Source organism: Octodon degus, unplaced genomic scaffold (assembly GCF_000260255.1).
Source record: "Octodon degus isolate 3935 unplaced genomic scaffold, OctDeg1.0 scaffold00089, whole genome shotgun sequence".
Classification (NCBI taxonomy): Eukaryota; Metazoa; Chordata; class Mammalia; order Rodentia; family Octodontidae; genus Octodon; species Octodon degus.
Genome location: NW_004524665.1, coordinates 8,833,371 through 8,857,414, shown reverse-complemented (window position 1 = coordinate 8,857,414; position 24,044 = coordinate 8,833,371). Strand labels below are relative to the sequence as shown.

The window sequence follows — 24,044 nt, the reverse complement described above, 5'->3', positions numbered from 1 at the left end:
CCCATCCCTTGGCCCCAGCCTTGGTGCTCTTTGTTCTGATCCCAGCATTCTGGGAGGCTGAGGCAGGAGGATCATAAGTTTGAATTCAGCCTGGTCAACGCAGCAACTTAGCCAAACCCTGCCTCAAAACATACAAAAGGCACTGTGGATGTAGCATGGAGGTCTTGGGTTCAATCCTTAGTACAGAAAAGAAAGAACGGAGTCCACCAGGACAGAAGGTGTCAGCCTGGCAGCCTCCTTCAGTGTCATGATAGCGGAATGTTCTGGGGAGAGTGTGTGCCCTTGGCAGGAGGTAGTGGAATTGTTTGGGGTCCTGCAGGAAGAAAGCCTCTGTGATCCATCCCATTCGGAAGGCACAGTGGCCACCTGGTGTGTGTGTGATGTGCATGGGTGAGCATGGAGATGGAGCAGGGCCTCCGTGAAGTTTACCTGTGAGTGTGCACAGGAAGAGGAGGGAGACGCTGTTGTTGCCAAGCCCTGTGTAGATGTTGAGCATCTGTCCCTATTCTCTTCTGCCAAGGCAAAACCTCTAGCAGTGTGGGACCCATCTGTGCTCCCCCATTCGTGCTCACTTTAGATGAAGTTTAACTTTATAAATTAGGCAGAAGAAGAGATCGACAAGTAGTCATATGGTAGGGCAGCAGTGCATTATAGCAACAGTGTGCACGAGGTCTCTCTTTGGACATCTCCTATGCATGAGCAGTGGGCAGTGGGCAGCGACATGAGCCCTGCAGGTGTGAGGCAATGACTGGATGGCCACCCTGTCTGGCGGGCAGGTGGCGCCTGAAGCGTGAGTCTGCAGCCTGGGATGAATGGCATCCCAAGAGGGACACTGTGGAGGCTCTAGCTCAGTGGTTGATGCTGCGAGACATTGGAGCTTATTGTTTTTGGAACTTGGCATTTAGTATTCTCAGATATGGTTGACTCTGGGTAACTGAAACTGAGGAAAGAGAGTCCAAGGTGTGGGGCCTGCTGTTTTCATCTGTGTGAGGTGGCTGTGTGCCCGAGGCGTAAGCACTGTCAGGAAGGACAGGCACACACTCCTGTCTCTGCTAGCCACCTACTCCCGCCCCCTTACCTGTTGCATTTATGGGTGTCATTTGTGTCCCCCAAGCAAGAGTCCTGGGACACACCTGGCAGAGCTGTTGTCCTTAAAGCTGTCTTGGCATCCTTTTGCTCTTCTTAGACTGCGGTGGGTTTCAGAGAGGGCTTGGTCAGATGTGTGTTTGTTCGTGTTCACTATTTTGGAAATCAACACAAGCCTATGAAAACATGCACAACTAAATAAACATACTTCATGGTAGTATGGGTAGATGGCAACTCCGTGAAGAGTACCTGTTCTATAGTGTGAGAGGAGGTGTGGTGGAAGTTAGTAGCCCTTGCCAGCTGTTCCCTGCCTGGCTTGGCAGCAGCTGCCGAGCCCTGTGCTGCCTTGTCCTCACCTGCCCGCACGAAGGCAGCTAAAGCTCCCCCATAAGCTGGTTACCTTGCACAAGCACCCTGAGTGTGTGAGGCTTTGCAGAGACATCCAGACAGAAACCATCACAGATGTTACCAGTCTATTGCTTGGGTTCAGATTGAGTCCCCTGCTCGCATGTGCGCTCTCATCCCCAGGACAATTTCACTTTGTGGAGGTAGGGGAGAACGTTCATCTGCTGGTTTTATTCATTTGAACTCTTACTCCAGAGCGCTGACTTTACCGAGAGCTTATTTTAGGGGCCCATAGTCTCCCACATGGGGTTGGACGCAGCTGTTGGGAAGCGTCCAGGGGTGGGAAGTCGGTCTCCTTTGGCAGAGGAAAGCACTGCTAATGGCTGCGCCTGCACACTCCTCTGTGTCCCCATTGCTGCTGGGGACCTAGGGCCCTGCTGCAGCTTGCTGCCAGCTCTGCCTCTGTCCTCTTGGCATCCCTGAGCAGGTGGAGTGGGGGCAGAGGGCAGATCTGCAGCTCTGCCGAGCCAGCCTCCTTGTCCTTCTGCGGACTCTTCTCGGGGATTTTGTGAATTCCTTGTATTTTGCTCCTATTGGAACATGGTGAAATGGAATTTTATTATTTTAAAGTATAAAGCATATGAAAACTAAAATACAAATGGATCCCGTCAGTTTACAGGGACAGAATCTTCTATTACTTGAGCCATTAATCATGAAATGGCACACTTGCTAATATTTATTTGATGTGGGATCTCATGGCTCAGCTCAGTCTCCTGGTGATCCTCCTCTCTCAACCTCCCCAGTGCTGGTATTACAGGCATAATCCACCATGCTCAGTTTTGGTGGCTAGCATGGTACATAGCCAGCACGGCTTCGGTACTGGGGATCGAACCTACGTCCCTGAGCTTGCCAGGCAGGCGATTAGACTGCCAAGCAATCTCCCCATCCCAACAATTGCTAGCACTTACAACCCATATTTCATTAATAAGGATGTCTATTGAAAAAAAAAGGCTTGTTAAGTTCACCATATAAATAGGAAAGAACCATACAGGCGGCAAATTATTTTGATTAAAATTTAATTAATAAAAATCAAATAGAAGAGCCATTTAATTAAAATATCTAAATGGGAAGGTTACTTTCCATGCACCAGTGTTCTGAGAGCCTGATTGGGCCTCCTGGGGACTGACACTGCTGCTCTGTGCACTGTCTGGCCTCAGCTCCCATGTCCTGCCTCCAGACGTTTGCTGCCAGGGCTTGGCGAGTATTTCTGTACACTTGCTGATGGTAAGAAGGTAGGTGCACGAACCATAAAATGTTTACCCCCTGGCCAGGGTCTGGGTTAGATGGTGCTGGTGAAGTGAGTCAGTGCTCATGGAGGAATCAGTGACCACTTCCCAAGCTTCCTTTGAGGTACACTCTGCAGAAGAGAATGGCGCACATTCAGGTGTATTCAGGCAGTGAACTTCCACCGTGAGAGTCCTGGTGTGTTTATCTTCACATGGCCCCAGAAACAAGCTGCCATCCCTGGCTCTCTCTTTTCTTCCAGTTCCCCAGTGCGTCCATCCCATGTGTTAGCTCTTTCCACATTTCATGTATGTGCTGTCACATGGTTTATACATTGAGTCAGCTGCCCCTGTGCAGCCACGTGTCTGACTGATCCATCCATCTGCCTGGCTTCGTGGAGGTGATGTGGTTTGTCCTGGGTGTGTAATATTCTACAGTAGGGTTCTTGATGGACATTGGGGAGGTTTCCCACTTCTGGCACTCATGGAAGGTGCTGGTGTGTCCTCGGGGATGTTGATGTGTATTTCTGTTGGGCTGGCCTGGATAGTATTCCTGGGGCACTTGTTCTGCTGAGTTCCTGTTACTCAGGGGTGGTCCAGAGTGCTGGTGTCCTGACATCCCCGTGCCTGCTACTTGCCTATGAGTGGCAGCTTGTGAGTTGTGTCCCCAGTCACACGCCGAGCACCTATTTAGGCATTGGTCCACCACCTCACGTCCCTCCTAAAGGGTACCTAGTGTCTTTTGTGTTCATTTTGGTGGTATTGAAGATTGAACCCAAGGCCTTACCACTGAGCTATATCCCCAGATCTTTTAAAACATTTTTATTTTTGAGATGGAATCTTGCTAAGTTACTGAACTGCTCAAATTTGTAGTCCTCCTGTGTCAGCCTCCCGGCATGCAACAGTATACGTGGCTTGTTCCTGTTCTCCTGTGTTCATTTTTATTTAGAGATTTGTGTTCATCTTTTCTTAGAGATTTGTAAGAGTCATTTGTACATTTGGGTGTCAGTTCTTTTTGCATGTTTGGTGGCGGTATCACTAGTGCTCTGTGAGCTGCCTTTTCTCTCTTGTACCAAGTTTTTTGACATATTCTTAATTTTAATGTAATATAGTCTGTCATTTTCTTTCCTTTATGGTCACTGCCTTTTTATGTCATGTATTTAAGTTATCCTTGCCTAACAGATGATGTCTTTCTGTGGTGCCTTTTGGACTAGGCTTTGTTGCTTTACCTTTAATCTTTGGTCTGTAATGCATCTTGTGCTGACACTCATGATAGTGTGCTCTTGATTGGAAAGACCCTCTTTCTTCCCCAATGGCTTGGAGTAGAGGTTTTGCTGTGATAAAATAACTCTCTTTGTTGCTTTCATTCTAGAATTTTCTGTTCCTTGGTTTGTCTGTTCTCATGTCTTAATGATTTATTATAATAAACAATGATATTTGGCAGTTTAGCCTTCCCGGATATTTGTGTTTTATGTAAAATTTAAAATTAACTTGTCAGTGCTTAAGACAATGTCTGCAGTTTTGATTGTGACTGTTGGCTCTCAGTTGATTTGGTGGACATTGACATCTTAAGTGTATTAGGTCTGCAATTCCTTTTGCTTATTTATATCTTTAATTTCTTTTATAGTGTTTTGCAGTTTTCTCTTACAAGGCTGGTGTTTATTCTAAAATTTAATACTGGATGTTTGCTCTTGTCAGGTGCTATTATAAGTTGTGTCTTTTTTTCTGAAGTTCACTTTCTGTTTGTTGTTGCCGGGACACAGAGCTTCAGTAGATATTGGAACGCTGACCTTACACCCAGCGATCCTGTAAAATCCACTTAGGAATTTAATCACTCATTGTGGATGGCTGGGTTGTCTGGGGGTGCAGTGCATTGTCCGTGACCTTTCATGTCCTCCTACCTTACTGTCAGGAGGGTCTGCAGGCTGCTGGAGAGTCGTGTCCTGGCCCTACTCCCTGCTGGGGACTCCTCCCGTGCCTTCTGCGGAGGAGTAGCGCAGTCTTTCTGCACCACCGCAGCTCTGGGCTCTGTGTCTCTGCTGGGCTGAGGCTCTGCGGGGGTCCTGGACACACAGAGCCGCTGTTTTCTTTGCAGTGTGGTGGAATTGAGGGGCAAGAAGGGCAGAACGTGCCTTTATTGCTCTGCCATAGTGCTTTGTAGTTGCTTAATACAATTTTTAAAAAAATCCTCCTAAGAATTTATAGCATCTGAGACTTTTGCTCTTTGCAAGGCTTATGTCTTGTTTGATGAAACTAAGTCAACTGAAATTTCACTTTCCAGGAAGCAGGAGGGAAGGGCCATTGGTAACCAACCCCAGTTCTAAATCTGCTTGGTGAAGGAAATAGAAGGACACACACAGGCTGTAGTAACACATTTAATGTCATTTATGTGGTGTGGAAGAGAAATAAAAATAAAGAGATGTCTTTGTGTAAAGTTTTTGCCCAGAGTCAGAGACTGCCCCGTTAGTGGAGTTACCACACCCATTGCTCAAATGGTGCCTGTGAAGTAGTGTTAGAATCCTTCCTCCAACTCACGCACACATGGGCTTTACACTTGTGCGGTGCCTGAGAAAACGGGGCAGCTATGCGGGTCACAGGCCTGTCCTGTCCCTGACTTGGGCCTTCGCGTCTTCATCCCCATTCTGGAGACTGGGCGTGGGGGCAGATTCTAGAGCTGCTGCTTTGCCTGCCTCCCACCTCTTCAGTGTCCCCTCTGTCCCCCACCCCACTACTCCCCCTATGCAACCTCTAGCAGATTTTCCTGGCAGGCCTTGGGCCCTGCATAGCCCGACTGCCCGCTGAGTTCCCACCCTCCAGTTAGGGCCAGGGTCACTGCCTAGGAGGGAGCTGTCATCATAGCCTGTTTCAGACCCTCCTCTGGTTCTGGACTGCTTAGAAACCTTTGCTTGGAGGACAGAGTATTCTGAGAAGCCCTCTTTTGTGATGGAACTGAGTTCTGAGTAAATTACACCAACGCTGTTTCTCATTAGCCTGGCAGTGGGTTTAAGAGTAAGAAAAAGCTTATGGTAAGAGAGTTACATAGATGAACCTGTTTTCAGAATTGTACCATTGTGTGCCTTCTGGGTGTGTAAAGGCAGTGCCCCAGAGTGGGTGGTGGGATGTGGGCAGTCGTGGAAGCTGGTCCTCTTGGCTCCATGTATGCTTGCTGTGCTTTGTTTATGTGCCACATTTCCGTAATGTAGAGCTTTTTTCCTTAAACAGGAGAAATTTAAATCAAAATGCTATATGTAAAGTGTTAAATTTAAATTACAAAATATCTTTATAAACATTCTTTTTCCACTTAATTTGTATTTCTAACTCTTCACATACTTTGAAAATAAACAAACAGTTTAAACCCACCAGGATGTGGGGGAACCCAAAATGGAATATGAACACCAAGCGTTGAATCCAGCTCTGCCCTAAGGGACACAGTGTCACAAGTGGGTTGTGTAAGGCTGAAGGCAGACAGAGCTATGTGTGAATGTGGTTGCTCCATGCAGAGTGTGCTCCTCATGTGGGGACGGAGGGCTCAGGGGCTGCTTTCAGTGTTCTAGGGCTGAACAGGTATGTACGTGTCCTAGGATGAAGAATTTACCAACAGGGAGAGAGGAGGCTCATGTAGACTTTGTGATGTTGGGTTGGAATCTGAGGTATCACTGTAAACCAAGGAGTAAGCGAATACTGGAAAATACACATTGGGGTGGAGGCTTCTCAGAAAGACATAGAACCTACCTGAAGGACCTCCCAGTGGCCAAAACTTAAGCAGTGTACTGGATTATCAGTAAAGAAAAACGTAAAGATCTACCGGTCTGTGTGAATTAAGTCATGGATTAAATAGTAAGGTGGGGCATAGAAGGCTCATCTTTGAATTCTGAGTGACAAATGTAGACAAAAGGAGAGAAGGCACATGTCACTACCAGGCAGACCCCATGGTGGCAAGCTCTGTTGGCCTGGCCCCTCCGGTGGACCTAGAGTCCTGCAGTATGCCCTGCTGTGCCTCCATTTTCTTAAGTGACTGCTTTAAGCCTGAATTTTCTAAGGCTTTACTGACCTCATTTAAGTTGTCACAGTTCGTGGCATGAAATTGTTGGTGGTATTCCCTGTTCTCATCCTGGTATCGGCCTCAGTCCTACACATCTTCTCATTGGTTTTCATGACCAGGATGGGAAGAGCCTTAGAAATTACTTGTCTCCAAGAATTACCTTTGAGATTTATTTTTTTTCTCTCTTTCCTGTTATTGCTTTGATTTCTGCTCTTTGTTATTTTCTTTTTTCTGAATTTTTGGGTTTAATTTGTTCTTTTCTAATATCTAAAAGTGAAACCTAAGATTATTGACTTGCAGTCTTCTTTTTAATTCAGGCATTTGGTGCCAAAAATTTCCTTCTAACCATTGTATGTTTTGATATTTTGTACTTTCATTTTTATTCACTTAAAAATACTTTCTAATTTCTGTTTGAAAATTTTCCTCTTGACTCATATATTATTTAGTTTGCAAATGTTTTGGATTTTTTCAGGTATCTTTGTTATTGATGTCTAATTTAACTCCAATTTAGTCAGGAAATACTGACTTGAGTCCTTTTGTGCTTTGTGGTCTGTCTGGTGTCTTTTTGGGTGGGTTCACAATGAAAGGAAAGAGCACGCATCACACTGTCCTCAGAGCATCATACAGATGCCTTCCGCCGTGCAGGAGGGTGGTGCTGGTGCTCAAGTCTCCCTTACTAATTGTCTGTCTACATGTTCTGACAGTTTCTAAGAGCAGGGTATTGAAATTTCTAGTTATAATAAACAGTAATTGTAGTTGTGTCCATTTCTCCAGTGCTTTTCTCCATTTCGGCTTTAGCTTGAAGCCCTGTTTTCAGGTACGAGGTTTGGGATTGGTGCATCATCCTGGACCTGCCTTCTTTGTTGTCTCGAGAGTCTTCTGCATCCGTATGATGTTCTTCTTCTAGATTGACTTTGTCTGATACTAATATAAGTTTTACAGCTTTTTTTTGAACAATGTGTGATATATATGCATCTTTTGTAATTCTAATTTGTTTGTATCTATACATATCCGCTATCGCTTAATAGCCAGGCAGGATGTGTGTTGTTGGGTGATTTGCCACCGTGTGTGCATCGCACAGTGTTCTTGCACTGTGATGGCTAGAGTGTCCTTCGGTGACACTCTAAGGGGACCACCTTTGTGTATGCTGTTGTGTAGGACATCCTGGTGCTGAAATGGGTTCCTTGTGCTTGGGTCTGTAATGCTCAGGAGATGGATTTTACGTTCTCCAATGCACACCCTCTCCAGACTGTCTTCAGTCCTCCTTCCACACTTCCTGTTTATATCCAGCAGACGGGGGTCTCTTTATCCCATCTGACAACCTCTGCCCTTTAACTGGGTGTTTGGACTATCTGACGTAGTCATAAATATGATTGATTGGTTTAGTTATCCCTGATTCTGTTACTTAGAAGCTTCGGGTTTTTTTTTTATCCTCTTTACCAAATTATTGCCACCTTGCTAAATGGTAAAAGTCATCATTTACTGGACTTTTTAATGGTTGGAAACATAACATGTCTTTTTTGAATTATGGTAGTATTTTTATTAGTAATTATTGATTTTTTTAGTGTAGTTATGAAATTACAGTTTTGAGTAATCTCTGCAACCTTATTTTTCTCATAGGCAATGGTATTTTTAGTGTAGTTTTTTCTGGATGTGAGGCTCTTCTACAATGTATATATTGTGCCACAGCAGAGAGTCTCAGTTCTGTTTAATCTGCACAAAGAAAAAGAGAAAGGGCCATACCAGTCTGACAGCATTGCCGGAAGTGCTGGACCCCAGGCACTTGACAGGAGTTGTGCCTATGGGCTTCTGTAGGAAGCAGTTCACCGACATGAAGGAGATGGGACTGGGTAGGGCAGGCACGCACAGTCCCTGGGCTTCTTGGAAGCTATTCTTTGAGGGTGTGTAAACCACAGTCCCTGACCTGAGGTCTGTTAGGAAGATGTCCCAGGAAGTAGAGAAAATGGGAGTATACAGCAGTGTCCAAGAATATACCCTTGAAAATGATTTACGATTTAAATCAAGAAGAAAGATTTTTCCAGAAGACTGGCTCTAAACACAGGAGCAGGAGGTCATGAAGAGGAGGGAGGGCCAAGCAGGAGAGATAATGGAATGAATTGTCAAGGGAGGTGGTTGAGAACAAAGTTTAAGGCTTAATTAAAACTTTGTATCAGAAGCCATAAAGAGGAAAGCTGACATTGTAGAAAAGACCAACAGTTGTGTAGAGAACGTACTGGAGAAGCTGCCTGGGAATGCAGAATAAACAACAGATGTGTCAGCGGTGAGAGAGGCCAGATCCCATGGAGAGCTTCCAGCCAACAGCAAAGGAATCTCTCAAGAAGCCAGAGCAAGTTTAATAAGAATAATAACCAAAGATGTAATGTAAGGATATTTTCCTGAGCAGGAAGAAGAGCAGTGTGTATTAAAGGGTCATATTTTGAGCAAAGTAAATGAATATACTTTAGTCCATCCATCTTCTGACAACACTTTTGAATTTTAGGGTTAGAGCAAAGATATACTAGTGGTATCCTGGCTGAAGACAGTGACAACAGCACCAAAACCAAGTTCCTCAAAGTTTAGACAGGAACAGTGGTTAAGCAGAGTTCTCCATAGTGCTGAGCATGGAGCAGCCTCTGAAGGGTTGGAAGGAGGAATGTTTATGATCCAAGACGTACACTCAGCCAAGATGTGGTTTTTGTGTGAAGGATGCAGAATCCTTTCTGAGATTCACAGAGGTTTGTGGGATTGTACCATCTACATTCCCTTCAAAGAAATGATTTTTCTTTCAGACCAAGAGAGGAGTAACAGTCCTGAACCTGAAGGATTCAGAACAGTAGTCATAAAGATAGGAGCCATAGTTGTAGATAATCATGTAAGATTGGAAACAACTTCCATAGCCAACCCTTGGGGCAGTCTCTAACGTGGTGACTTGGTTAGGGTTTTTTAGTTACGCGAACTTGGGGTATGGTTCTTGACTAATTTAATCAGGGAAAGGAATTTGCTACAGTCTTAAAGGAAGGCATGAGTACAGAAGCCTCAGAAGGCCCTGGGTAGGGCCAGTCTAGGAGTCTCCAGAGCAGGCATTCCTGGGTTTGTCTTTTGGGCTGATCTTTGCGATGACTCTGCTCTCTGTAAGAGTCAGCTTTTGGGGAACAGGCTGGAATCCGTAAGTTGCTCTTTGGCAGACCTGCTCCCCAATACATGTACCAGGCACTGACACAGTGGGGGGCAGAGATGGCTGCAGAAGCCTTCAAGGTGTTCCCAAGTGTCTGCCTCTGGTCACCTTTCAAATACTCTCCTAGAAGATCATTTTTTTTTTTTTTTTTAATCAGAAAAGGAAAAATAACCCCCAGCAAAGGTAGCTACTAAGATGGAAGCCTGGGGAATGATTGAAGGCACATTGTGGTGGGGGGTGGCTATAGCTCAGTGGCACAGCATGGTCTGCCTGGTAAGTGCAAGGTCCTGAGTTCAATTCCCAGTACCAAAAAAAATCAAAGAACAAAACAAAACTAGGTGCACCATGACAGGGATACAATTGAATTAGGATCTAGTTGTGTGAGCTATCCACACGGATGTAAATGTCTGTGGATACAGGTCAGATGTGTGTGGCAGAATGAATGTGTGGTGGGAGCAGGCTGAGTGACTTTTCTTTTAAAATGTTTTCCTCTGTATTTATTTTGCAAAATAACATAGCTTGGAATACATTCCTGTCAGTGGGCTACTGCTAGGGTGCTGCTCTCTTCTACAAGCCTTGATGTAGGGAAACGGGGCACGGGTAAGGTGGCACCTGTAGGGCAGAGTTTCAGCCCATGGTGATGTTGGTCATTGGGTGGCATTGGTCCTCTGGAGGCATTTTTGGCTGTCGTGACAGGGTGGTGGTGGTAATGCTTCTGGTGCTCCTGGCATGGGGGCATGGAGGCCATGGATGCTAGTAGGGGTTAGAGTGCATGGACAGCCCTGCCCCAGCAGAAAACACCCATTCCCTATTGTCCTCATTAGGCTGGGAACCATGCTGTGCAGTGACACTTGTTCATGTGTGTGATTTGCCACCCCCCACCCCCCATGAATGGTAGAAATGGTATGGTGTGAATCGTTTCTCCAGTCCCTGATGAAAGCAGGCTGGAGACTGAATCTGTGCTTCCTCAGTTAGAGGCTGCTCTGTGGAGTGCGCCACCCTCACTGAAGCGTTCTTCTTTTTCTACCCATGCAGGTTCACTGCCTCAAAGCCAGGTGAAGACCTCTGCTCTCCCTGTGGATTACTTGCTGTACAAGACACCAGCAGTGAGATTCCAGAGCTTATGCGCCTGTGACCTGACCCTCCTCATTTCGTTACTTGTATGTGTTGGTGGAAGTTCGCAGCTCTTTGGAGCTGCTGTTTACGTGGAACCTTTGAGCCATTTTCAGTTGACTGAAGGCTTGGACGCTGCTAGCAATGAGCTCCCAAAGCCATCCAGGTAAGGCTCAGGCCCTTTTCTCTCTGCAGACAGCGGGCTGTCTTGGCCGAAAGCACGTTGCTGTCCTGCAGCCTGCTGACTGGATGCCAGACCTTTGTTTTTCTTGGTGATAGCCACTTTCGGGTTTTTGACAGCTCTGAGCACAGGTAGCTCGTTGAACCTTCAGTGAAAGGGGAGCTAGTGAAAACCCGGTGGGAACTGGACTAGTCTTGGGTTTGATCTACATGCTGATGTGGCAGTTTCCTGATGCCAGAAGGACAGAGTTGCCCTGGAGTGAGGTGATGTCAGAAGACCAGCTTATGATTTGGACAGTTACTTTGTGGTCCAGCAGCTTGTTTTTAGGGTGGGGTATTCTGTGAAGGACCCTGGGCAGAGGCTGGCAGAAGCCATGATCTGCATCCATAGGCAGTGACTCGAGCTGCTGTCAGGGTTCTACTCTTGTTTTTCTGGTTGCAACACTAAGAACTTGACAAGCATTTAAGGTCTCAAAACTGCAGGGAGGAAGAGCCTTGTCCAAGGTCACGTCACTGGGAATGGTGGAGTGGGACTGGAAGCCTGTGCCTGGCTCTCATTGTCAAGTATGTAGGGCTTGGACATGTGCGATCTCCTGCCTCTTGACCATGGAGAGGCAAGTGTGCACTGCAATGAGCCCGGAGGGCCCTGCTTGTTGCTCCAGGTGTGGGCCTCCTGTGGGGCCACAGGCACAGCTGCCTGCCCTCTGGCCCCTTCCAGCATACTGTGTGTGCGGCACCTAGGTGTCAGTGCCTAGCTCACGTCCACCTGAGGAGCGGGCCTGGGTGGACCCGGCTCAGGTGCCTACGTACACCAGGGCTTGTCAGCCTTCACTGTGGGCCTGGCTCTGGGGTGGCTCAGTGCCTAGGCCGCTCCTTCTGGGATTGCCCTTGGATGAGGGTGTGATTGGCTTTATCTGAAAGCTTCAGAGGGCAGGGTTCCAGGCTTTATTTAGCCATGAGATTTTATTGATTCAGATTGTTCATGTATTGATTGATGTAAAATAGTTTATGGTCATTGTAGGAAAACGTTAAGCCCAAGAGAGTCAAGGGTGTGCGGCAAGCTGGCTGGTGTACAGCTCTGCCTCTGCTCCCTGGGGTGCTGTGGAAGTAGGGGTGTGCTCTGTGCTGCGACTGTGACGTGTTAGCATGTACCCACTTCAGTAGTACCCATTTTGTGCTTGGGGTTCTGTTTCCTGCTTTTTTTATTGCAACATATTTTTCTTTTGTAACATTTGAGCATCTTTGATGGCAGTATGAGTATAAATAACATGCTTTTTGATAGCTTGTAAATGGATATTTATGTGGTTGGCTGCAGGGCTATTTGTAACAGCTCCATACTGGTGTCAGACAATTATTTTACATGTATTTGTACGTTTCTTTGTGTCTCCACCAGACAAACTCCAGGAGGCCGAAGCCAGGCCAGCTGGTGGTGTGTGTCTGGTGTCTGTAGTGCGCTGTGAAGCTGCTGACCTGCCCAGGCACTGCTCACACGGAGGCGTGCGTCCCCTGTGTGCACCACTCCGGCACTGCCTAGATTATGTCTGGTTTACTTTTGTTAATGTGCTGGGGAAGTTACTGTGCTCACCTAGTTACCTAAGATGGGGGATGCATACTTCTGTATGACTGGTTAGACATAGTCAGATCTTGTGTATGTCACCTAGACATTTGAAGAAAAGTATGCCCTTATTTTTTGGTCTAAAGAAATCCATAGGTATTTATCATACTATATTTAAAAATTTCTCACTCATATAAATTATATAGTTATATGTAGCAGTATCTGTAAGCCTTATATGTTATTGATATATATTAACTCAGTCAACTTATTTAAATCAGTGTAGCACTCTTTTTGTCTGCATTATTCTAGGAAATGTGAATTTTTTTTTGTTGTGATTATACTGTTGTAATGTTCTTTTTACATTAACCTTTTATTTTTATTCTTTGCTCTATATATTGAGGTTTTTTTTTTTTTTTTTTCCAGCACTTAAACATTACTAACTGTCCTTCTGGTAGACCAGGTCTCCCTTCAGAGTACAGTGTCTTTCTCTTGATTTAGTATTTATTTGCCAGAAGTTAATCTTGTTTCATAAAAAATATTTCTGTCCTGGTCTTTCGGTTAACAGGTATCTCCTAATGTACTCATCTCTGACCTTTTCTGCCTGCCTTCCTTAAGGTCAATCTGTGTAAACATAGACAGCTGGATTTTGACTTTTCCCCTCCAGAAAGTCTTCACCTTTTTTATGGAGAACTTAATTCTCTGAGGTTTATTTCCATCCCTGCCTGTCTGCATAGCCCTGCCCCGTCAGGCTGTGCATGTGTTGCCATCCCTTGCCGCCCTCTGCCCTCTGAGCTGTGGGTTGGCAGAGGTGCAGCCGGAGCAAGGCTGCCTGTTGGCTGGAGCCCTCCCTTCAGTCCCTTGCTGGAGCTGTCAGCTGAGGGCCTGCAGCTTGCCAGTACCCGTGCTTCCTTCCCAGCCCTCAGTTCCTCCAGGGCCTGCCCTTGGCTAGCTACCCCAGTCCTCTGGTCACCCCTCCTTCACCCTGCTGCTGTGGGACCTCCTAGTGACTGCCTGTTCTGGGATCCTGTTGAGTTCATGGTTTCCAGGAAATTCTCCAAATTTCTCATCAGCTGATGCACTTGTTCACCCACTGTCGAGTGTTGCTATAAATCTTGTCAGTTTCATTCATATTTTGTCATTTTAATGACTCTTAGGGAAAAAGAAGAATAACTAATACCCAATTACTCAATTTGTGTGCTCACTGTCTTGCTTTCTTGCTCTCTCACTTGCTCTCCTTGCATTTCGGATTGGGGCCCAAACCCAGGTCCTTTTGTACACCATGCATGTTTGGTTGTTGCTCCTGCAGTGTCCTCTTCTCTCTGGGCTCTTCTGTGCCTCCTCTCCTGGCTGGCTCCTTTCCTTGCCCCGGCCTGCCTGGCATGCCCTCACCTGTCTGCCCACCCACCTGGTACGGGTCCTACCTGCTCACTTTGTTCCTGCGTGGCCTGATGCATGTGGATGTCAGACCCCAATGGAGTCCAGTGCCATTGGGTTCCCTCACTCAGGTTGCTGCCGCAGTTTGGCTCCACCCTGGTGATAAAGTGGCATTTTGTTTGATGTGTAACTCTTGTCTCCTTGTTTTCCTTTAAACTCCTTCTGCTGCTGGGTGGGGTATACATTATGATTTTATTGCTGTTCTTTCTGAACTTCGCCAGAGCCAGGCCCTGGCTCTCTGACGTAAAAGCTGCTTAACTGTTGGGATTTATTGCTCTAAATAACTGTTTCTGATGCTGTGAGGAGCCTGGGGAAAGGCCTTGGGTTGATTTAGTTTTTGAGAACTCTTCTTTAGAAAGAAGATCTGTAATGTGCTTCTGGCCTGCCCCTGTACTATAGACATCTCCCTGTTGGGATGTGCAGAGACAGGCCAGGATGAGTTCACAGGGCACAGAGCCTCTGCTTTCAAGGGGAGTTCCTGGCATCAAATGAGTGGGGACGGATGCCACGTGGCCTGCTGCCATAGGAGCACAAGCAGCCACTCCTTGTTTTGCTCCAATAACTGATTTTCCTCATTCTTCCCTGGGGTTGCAGTGTTCCTGGCTGGGGTGTTGGCACTGTGACTGGCTCCCAGGAAGACCAAACATTGCACTCAGCTGCCCACTGGACACTGCTCCGCTCCTCCGAGAACTCGCCCTCTTTGCCAGAGTGTGCTTGCCTAGATAGCCTCGCTGAAAGCATTCTGATCTCCTGAGCCCACGGTGGATTGCTGGGACACGTCTGTGGCTACCCAGATGATGCCCCTGATAGCTGGAAACAGGTTGAGCAGGGCTAGCAGGGAATCATTTGGGTATCCTATCTCGCCTTGGATCTTGGTGAGAGGGCTGAGTAGTGTTTAAAACAGAGTCACCATTTTGAGAGACACTTGTGTTGTGCTTTGATTTAGGCCGTTCTATGGAGTCTTGCTGTGCTGTTTGTGTGAAATACCCCACTTACACGAAAGCTGCTAGAGTAGTAACTGAGTGATTGTAGGTGCAGGGCTGTCACTTTTCTGCCAACCAGTATCAATTGGGTGGGGCAGAGCGGGAGTGAGGGGTCTTGGGATCTTGTTGTTCTCCTGCTCCTCTTGCATCTATAGTGTCTGTCTACTAAGGTTGTTATGTGTTAGCAAAGAAATGATCTTGTAAGGGAATGTTCTTACGCATTTAAATCATCTCTGCCATAGTTGAACGTTTCAGGAATACTGTCATTTTTAAGGGGAAAAAGTGAATTTTGTGGGCCCAATTAACATAGTGATTTTGAGCTGCTGGTGATGGGCAAATTGCAGACCAGGGTTCCACCTGGCAGTGGAGGTGACTACAGAGCCTAGTGGCTGTGGATGAGGCCGGGCCTTGGCAGCTACATGCGGCTGGCCATGCAGCCAGCAGCAGGAGGCTCAGAACAGTCCGAGAGGACCCGCTTCATGACAGGGAGGCACGAGGAGGCCGGCAGTTGGAGAGCTGAGGCTCAGGACAGTTTAGGCGGTGGGCAGCACTTGCTCCTTCTCTGCTGTGTGAGAGAGAGACATGAAGATTGTGTTGGCTTTTCCTTGCTGTGACAGAATTCCTGAGGAAAAGTTTCTAAGAGGCAGCATTTACTTCTGCTCATAGTTTTCAGAGGGTCCAGGTTGGCCTGCTGCCTTGCTTTAGGCTTGTGGAGGAGAGTTAGCAGTGGAGGGAGACCCCCCCCCCAGAGGGAAGATCTGAGGACAAGACACTTCCTAAGTTACACACACTCCTGTGGCCCCCTACCTTCAAGAAGGCCTCACCTCCTAAGTTTCTATCACTTCCTAATGCCAGCAAATCATGAGTCCCATCAGCGGATGAGCCCACTGTGGAAAGTAGGGCCTGGTGATCCAGGCACCTTCCCAAGCCCAACCTCGAGTCATCTGAGCCCTGGGGGCACGTTTTAGAGTCCAGCTGTAGTACAGATGCCCCTGGCAGTGGGGCTAGGGCGAAAGCAGGGAGGTTCCAGCTGCTACTCCCGGGTGCCCTGCCGCCCACCGCAGGCCTCCAAGCGCAGGTCCTCCCATCTCCCGGCACTGCACATGGCATTTGCAGCTCTTGCTCAGACTGACTGTCCCGGCTTCTCCGTGCCATCATTATCTGGGATCTTAATCAGCCAAGGTTTGTTCTGGAGACCATGCAGACATAAGGACTCATTTTTCAACCTACTTCTTTTTTTTTTAAATCCTCAAATTGTGTTTTGTCTTTTAAAAATCACGAATACTCATTCGCTATGAAGAGCTCAGAAAATTCGCTGTCAATGGAGCACTGATGGTTTGTTTTGGCAATTCTCTGAGAATTCTTATATAGTTTGTGGAACATTTGCATTTGTGTCCTTTTTCAAAGCCCCCATTGTCGAAATGCAAATTTTTGAGTTCTGAGATGCTGAATGTTGGATGATTAATGATATTGAAATTTAAGAATGAACTCCTGGTATGTATTTGACACAGAAAACCCGGTATGAGAATCATTAGGAACCATTGAGCTCAGCGTGGCAGTGGAACAGAAAGGCTGTAATTGCAGCGCCCGGTGGTGGGGGAGGTCGTACGTGGACAGGTGTGCGGATGCGTGGCCGCCTCCAGATGCCAGGCTGTGTGAGGCTGGGGCTGCTTCAGCCCTGGAGCCGCCTCTTTTTAACTGTGATGTTAAAAACTCACAGTAATAATAAATCAACATTGATTCCTTGCTTCCTCCAAGTCAGCCCTGCTGTGCTTTTAAGAGACCAAAATGAATAGCAAGTTCATTGTGAATTGTGCTTTCCAGTTACTGCATTTGTACAGCACGATGACCCTGGAAAGTGAGCTGGAGCGCCGGTGCTCCTCGTGTGGTTGAGGAAACCCGTTTCCCCCATCAACTGCCTAGACGTAGTCTGGACAGTGCCCAGGCCGGCCTGGCTCTGGACATGGATGCCTCTCTCTGCAGGCAGAGCATAGGATGCCTTGGCCCCGGGCAGAACTGATGCTCCCCACTTACAGGGAGCACAGGGTTGGACAGACAGGCAGTGAGCCTCCCCTGGGGTTGGAGTGGTGCCTGCTGTGAGAGAAAAAGGCAGGGCCCAGAAACTGCCAGCTGTGAGAAGCCTGCACACAGAGACTAGGCTCAGTGTGTGGAGAGCAGGGCTAGGAGCTTGCTGCTCTGGGCCTGGCCTGGTGATAGTACGGTTCAGCTGGGTGGGAGAGGGGTGGGTGTTGGGGACTTGCAGCCTGAAGCAACAAGGGCTGAAGCAGTGTGTGGCTGTGACCCTGTTACCTCTCCTTTCTCATGGTAGTGCAGGAGAGGATCTTGGCTGCCAGTTGTCCTGCTCTCCTTTCTGTGACATGTTGTGCCACACACCTGGCATCACCATGAGTCTCCACAAGCCTGGGCTTGGCTGTTGTGGACCTTTGGGCTTTTGCCCTGCTGTGCAGCAATGTGTGTCATTTTGTGGCCCTTTGCTGGCTCTTTGCTAGTCCTTAGAAAGCTGAGTGAAGAAGCTGACTGGGTACCTGACACACCATGTTAATGTGAAGATTTTAGTTGAAACTTTTCATTTGACTTTCACTAAGCAGCCTTCTGTTTGCATATTTCATGAGAACTTGGTAAAAAATGGACACTTAAGAAAATTGAAACAGTTTAGGCAAAAAAAAAAAAAAAATCAAATGAAGCAAATAACCTTCTTGAACTCATATTCTGACTGATTTTGAATTGGGTTGTTTTTAGCCACTTAATCAGACAGACCTTGGGCTCATGGGCTTGTGAGGAGGTGCTCTGGACTGCCAGCTGGCGTGGGCCTTCTGGTCTACCCTTCCTTTCTCCTGCCCCACCAGGGAAGACCTGCAGCTGTGGTGAGACAAAGCGGTCTCTGGCGAGCCTGCAGGGGAGCATGGGTGAGCCTCCCTGTGGCCGTCCTTGCAGGGCTGTGGTGCCCTCCTGGGCATGCGGCAGAGGTGGGCCCAGCGGTGTGTGCCTTGGCCTCGTGCCTGCTGGACTCAGGCTCAGTTACAGTGCGCTCTGCTGCCTCTGCCCTGTGCTGGCTCCATTTTTATCCAAATGCCACTTTACTCCTGACTTGGGCCCAGAGAGTGCAGGCCTAGACATGGTTTGGGATTTGATGGTGAAAAGCAGTGTTGAATCTTACAGCCATTTTTAAGCTCTTACTACTGCTATTCATTACTTGAGAAGGGGGTAGAAGAACTTACATAGAAGTGACATTTGTGTGTTTTAAATAAAATACATAGATAACTAATAGGCTGTGGTCCTAGTATGAATTGCTGAATCATTATGGTGATCATCTAATATGGCTGAGGCCCTTAACACAAAGGCCTATCTTCCCAAGACCGCCTGCTGCCTTCTCCAAGTGTCCAGAGTGTAATTTCCCTTCACCCTTCCTGCCCTCAGGATAGACGCCCAATCAGTTTCTCAGGTCTATCTAAACATCCCCTTCCTGCCACCTCAGGGAAGACCCCCAGTCAGCTCTCTCAACTGTATCTAAGCCTCCCCTTCAATCTCCACATGGCCAAAGGCCATAAAAGCCTCAGCCTCCCTTTGTTCTACTCCAGAGAATTCCTTATCTTCCAGAGATTCTCTCAGGTTTTCAAAGATAATAGAGTCCGTTTCCCTTTTTCCTTCTGCCAGTTTCTCTGCTGTGCCTGGTGCCTTAAAAAAATTACAAATTTAGTTTTTGCTGTGTGAAATGCCATTTGGGAAAACTGCATGAAGTTGGTTGGAGTGCCTTGACATGCATTATTGGCCCTCACTAGCCGGAGAGTCTTCATTGCACACAGCTACGTTCCTAGGCAGTCCACCTCAGCTCTCTGTGCCCTGGGGGTGCTGGGATTTCTGTTGTCCAGCCTTCACTTTGGGCCCATCACAAGGTTGTGACAGATGACTGCTTTTTTAAAAAAACTTTAAACTCATGCTGCTTTTAGAAAGTTGCTGCTTATATTCTGGCTGTTTTCCTGCAGCCTCAGCCCACTCTGCTATTATCATAAACTGTCATAGATAACTTGGAAGCCACAGGACTGTGTTGCTCATAAGAAGTGTAAGATCAAGGCCCCAGCGGCCTGGTGTCTGGCGAGGGCTGCTCTCTGGTCCTTTGATGCCTTCCTAGAGGGGCAGCTGGACTCCTTAATGGGGCACTCACCCTGCTTGGGAGTGTAGTCCTTGTGACTTAGTCACTTCCTGGCACCCTGCTTGTTCATAGGTCCCAGCGGGTGATGGTGCACCAGCATGCTGACCTCACAGCAGTGATGGAGTGGAGTGCAGCCTCACTGCTTAAGAGTTTCAGGCTCTGCTTTGATTAGTTTGTGCTCACAGACAAGATGGTTCCTCTCAAGTTTTTCCAAGAAGTCCTTTGTAGGAATTGGACTTTATCCTTGGTGGCTCGTTGACGCATGAGGATTTGTGAACTTCTGAAGGAGTTCAAAGAAAACCACTGGGTCTGCTCTTAGCGCATTGGAGCTCATCATTGCTGCGGAAAGCCTCTCAGACCTCTTCCCTCGAGAGCAAGGGTGCATGGGAAAGCTTCTCCCTCGGGGTCTGGTGACTCTGCAGAGTGTGTGAGGCTTGGGGCTGTCTCCTTCACACAATCAGTCTGGTCCGGGCTGACTGATTCTTGGGAGTCCACATCTCCATGATGGCTTGACGCAGTGCACGCTTGCCTACCTGGGCTCCTGGAAGCACCTGGTCTTGCAGGCCATGCAGGCTCAAGGGCTACCCCCTGCTCATGTCCTCTGGCTCCTTAGGCTCTTTGAAGGGACAGTAAGGCAGCAAGGCAGGATTACTATTTTTTTTTTTTTAAATTAGACTTTTTAGAAAATTTGAGAAGGTGCTGGGGGAGCTGGACACAAGGAGAGCAGAGTTTTCGTTGGGAAGTTTTGGCAGTAGATACAGAGCTTCCTTCTGTGAGCACCTGGTACTCTACTTGTGGTGATGGGTCCGAGGCCCTCTGGAGCTACACGGTGGGTGTTAGCAGTCACCATGAAATGGTAATGAGAACTGATTTCTAAGTGATGGGCTGGGTGTGACTGCCATGGAGGAGGGCCCGCTCTTTTGTGCTTTATACCATGGTGTGGCTTGGGGCTCCAGCAGGGCCTGCCCTGGACTGGAGGTGCACACAGGAGGGCTGGGGCAGCAAGGTGCAGACAGCTCCTCAGGGGATCCCCTGTAGGAGCCTTCTGTTTTTGCAGAAGATGCCTCAGTCTAGGAAAGTGACTTTGTTCTGAGCATGGCAGCTCATTCCTGAGCACTAACACTGGGGAAGGGCGGTGGGGTTGCCCTGGTTTACTGAGACCCCACTGTGGTGCTCATTGTCCCAGATACCAGCCCTCAGGAGGTGCTCAAGGGGATCTGGGTGACAAGCTGGGGGTCTGTTGGGCAATCCCCCTTGAAGCCCCCCTATGGCTATGGCCTTTTACATCTTTCTGTTGTTTGGGTCTCTTCTGTTTTTTCCATTTGTCAGTAGGCTTTTATAATTTATTTCTGTAGTAGTATAGGAAGGCTGGGGTGGGGTAGTGCCTGCACTTGGAGGTGAATGGTGCAGATTGGCCTCTCTGCACCTGGCTGCATGCTGATGGGTTTCTCGGAAGAGCTGGGCACACCCTGGAATGAGGGGCAAGCAGGGAACAGCAGAGCAGGGCAGCAGCCGGCGGCTCTGGGTCTGTGTGCTGGGGCATCCTGGTGGGTCAGAGCAGCTTTGCCTTTTGCCTTCAAGCACAACAGCATCTGTTCGTGCAGCTGATAGACCCTGGCAGCCTGGCAGGGGGTGATCCGTGTCATCCTTCACTGGGCGGGGGGAGTCAGGCAGCCTGTACAGCTGGCACAGCTGGCGACTCCTGGACAGGAGGGCTGAGCGCAGCCTTGCCTGGCTCAGAGTGTATGGCTATTCAGAGTATTTGAGCAAGTGTATTCACTTTGAGACACTGGCTAAAATTACTTGTCAAGATAACATCTTTATGGTTATTTTCTACAAAGTCAGGGTCTATGTTTTCTACTTTAATATAAACTAAATACAGTTTTCATAAGTTATTGTTGACACAGGAAGCCTGTGTCTTCATAGTTTATTTGGACACTGTTCAATTAAATTTCACATGCACGTTCTGGCTGGAAGCCAGACCGTGCCAGTGGGAAGCTCAACTTAAACTAACACTGGGCCAGAGCTCCAAGGCCTGGGGTTGTGCCCTCCAGGGCACCTGCTCCAGCATATTCCATAGTCACATTCTCACCTTGGCTGGTTAGTAAACTTCTAGATTGACCAAGCTCAGAATCTCACTGAATTCTGGGGTCTCTGCCACTGCAGTGGTTTAGAGAACCACCCTAGAAAACTACCATGAATTGTCTCATGTTTTATGTAGTGAACATTTTGAACGTTAGTGCTACTTTGGGATTTTAAAAACTAACATGAATAACTGAACTTAACACACAGCCCATTTATGTTGTGTGTTTGGTAAACGGATCCTTGTTTGCACAGGGAGGGTGTTACCCTATGAAACCAACCTGGTCCTTGAGCTGCTGCACAGATAGAGGAAGGCTTGCACTGTGGGGATTTTGGGGTCCTGATTGAATGAAGGGGTGTGCAGATCATGGCGGGCCAGGTCATGGGTGGGGACAATGGCAGAGGCCACCACTGCTGTGTTGTGCAGAGGGTGAGAGAGGTGGTGGGCAGGATGTGTGCGGACCTCTGAGGTTAGGCCAGCTCTGGCTGCAAGGGCAGTACCCTGGGAGTTCTCAGAATCAGTGTTTCCCGGCACCGAGATAAGGCGCTCCAGTTTTCTGTGGGGCTGGACTTCCTGGGTACACCCGGCCAGGTTTGGTTCCATCTTGACTCATTTTATACCCCAGCTCCCCCACCACTCCCAAAGATGTGGCAGTATACACAAACAAGCCAGCATTCTTTGCTCGTGTTACATATAGCTTGTCCTGATCCTGGCCGGGACCCAGGTCACGTGTTTATTCCATGGGCCTGGCCTGTGGACCTCAACTGAAGCCAGTTGTCCTGTAGTTCTTCTGTTCCTGGAGAGCTCTGTCTGCGTGCACAGCCAGGGGCTATGCTGGGTGCATCCTGTCTCCTCTGCTGCCCTGTATTTTGGAGCAGAAGTTGGTGCTGGTTGGATTTGTAGCTGTGCTTTTAATTTGTCCTCATTCTTGGAAGTGATTTAGGAGCTCAGAGGAAGAGCCACAAAATGTCAAACCCAGCAGTGGCCATCTGATGCGGTTGCTAATCACTATAATGTGTAAGTAAAACGGAAGCATTTGATTTCCGTCCTTGCCACACGTGGGCCTCATTTTGTTTACTCGTGTGAGTCCTGCTTTCTTCCTGTTAGGAAGAGAAAGTGTGTAGAGGTAGAGGGCTTTGGTGGGGTTTTCTGGGAATGGAGCTTCTGTCAGTCTGTGGTGTGGGGTCAGGCAGGGCCTCGGTGTGGTGAGTCTCCTGCACAACTGACACCACCACATTCCCAGGGCTGGAACATTTGCTCTGTCTTTGAGGACAGCTGAGGCCCACACATACCTGATGTAGTGTCTCCAGACAATTGTTGTTTATGCTACTCTGGGTTGCTTATGTGACAATCGGAGAGGCATGTTCATTCTAGGCCTTGAGTTTACAGTAAATTTGTATGATGAGAACAAGACCCATGGTCTTCTCCCAATGAGACCTCCAGTTCCTGTAGCGTTGTACCCTACAGCATACCTGCCTAGTCCTCCATAGGCCTAGGCTATGGAAAGAAGGCAAGGCTGACAAACTGTCACGGTGAAGAGGCAGCTAAGGAGGGTGACACCCACATATTCCATGGGATTCCTGAGGGGAACCCTGGAGGGGAGAAACTAGGAAGTCGGGGTGAACTCTTCATTTCAGCGGTGGTGACATGCCTGTCAGTGCCGGCTCCTCAGCTGTGACAGTGTGTCCTAGTATGTGAAGTGTCTGTCTGCAGGGGAAACTGCAGGTTCTGTTGGCGGGGTGTGTGGGAGCCTGTGTGCTCTCTACTAGGTTTTTAGTAAAGTCTCTTCATAAAATGGGAGTGCTTAAAATGAAGTAGATTGTGGGTATTCTGTCTTGCTCAGTGTTTCTTCAGTCATCTACTGTAGACACTCTAGCACCTAGCTTTTAGTTTTTTAAATTAGGACCTTTTTATGGTTGCATGTGCCTCGGAGGTCACTGGTCTCCTGAGTCCCAGTGATGGATGCGCAGTCATTTTCCATTTTTTGTGGTGCTCTTGCAAGTGTGGTGTACCCAAAGGTTGCCATTGCAAGGGACCAGGAGTTGGTCAAACTGTCACAGTACTCAGGTGCACAGAGAGGAAGGGCAGCAGGTGACCTCCCACCAAAGGGAATATCCAGGCTCCAGAATGTAGTGTCCCAGTCCCAAGTCCCTGTTGCTTTGCTTTCCCCCAGTGGCTCTACTCCTCCACCCCCGGGAACCATCTTTCTAGTTTTAATACCTTAGTTTCCAAGGTTTTGAAATCTGTATAAATGAGGTTATATGCTGGTTACTCTTTCTTCTTTCAGCAGCTATGTCTATGAGATTTGTGAACACTGTGGCTTGTGATAATGATCTGATCATTTCCTTGGGTGTATAGTTCATGGTGTGAGCCTGTCAGAGATCGTTCAGTTGTCACTGGCATTAGGGTGGTTTCTAGTTTGGGCTCCTCCGGTGCAGTGCTCCTGTAATGCTTGCAGACATCAGCTGGCCTGTCGGAGTGCGCACACCCTTTGGTAAGGTATACATGCCTGCGCCACACAGGCTTTCAGCTCGATGGCACCAGTTTTGCTTTGCTCTGCTGTGAAGGAGACTTCTATTTTCACTAGTATTCAG

At 47.8% G+C, this 24,044-nt stretch overlaps 1 protein-coding gene across 11 annotated transcripts in view; it reads left to right on the top strand.

Annotated features, from left to right (window-relative positions):
• Hdac4 (histone deacetylase 4) overlaps positions 1–24,044 on the top strand; it is a 255,289-nt gene that overhangs the window by 19,204 nt on the left and 212,041 nt on the right. For 4 of the 11 annotated variants that reach the window (XM_023722244.1, XM_023722243.1, XM_023722242.1 and 1 more), the window contains exon 2: positions 10,967–11,210. In XM_023722244.1, coding sequence (XP_023578012.1) covers positions 11,189–11,210 — 22 coding nt within the window. In that variant the 5' untranslated portion in view covers positions 10,967–11,188. Of the gene's footprint in view, positions 1–5,720; positions 5,741–10,966; positions 11,211–22,420; positions 22,468–24,044 lie in introns of those variants that run through there. The other 7 variants (XM_023722246.1, XM_023722247.1, XM_023722249.1 and 4 more) reach the window with 3 other exon arrangements.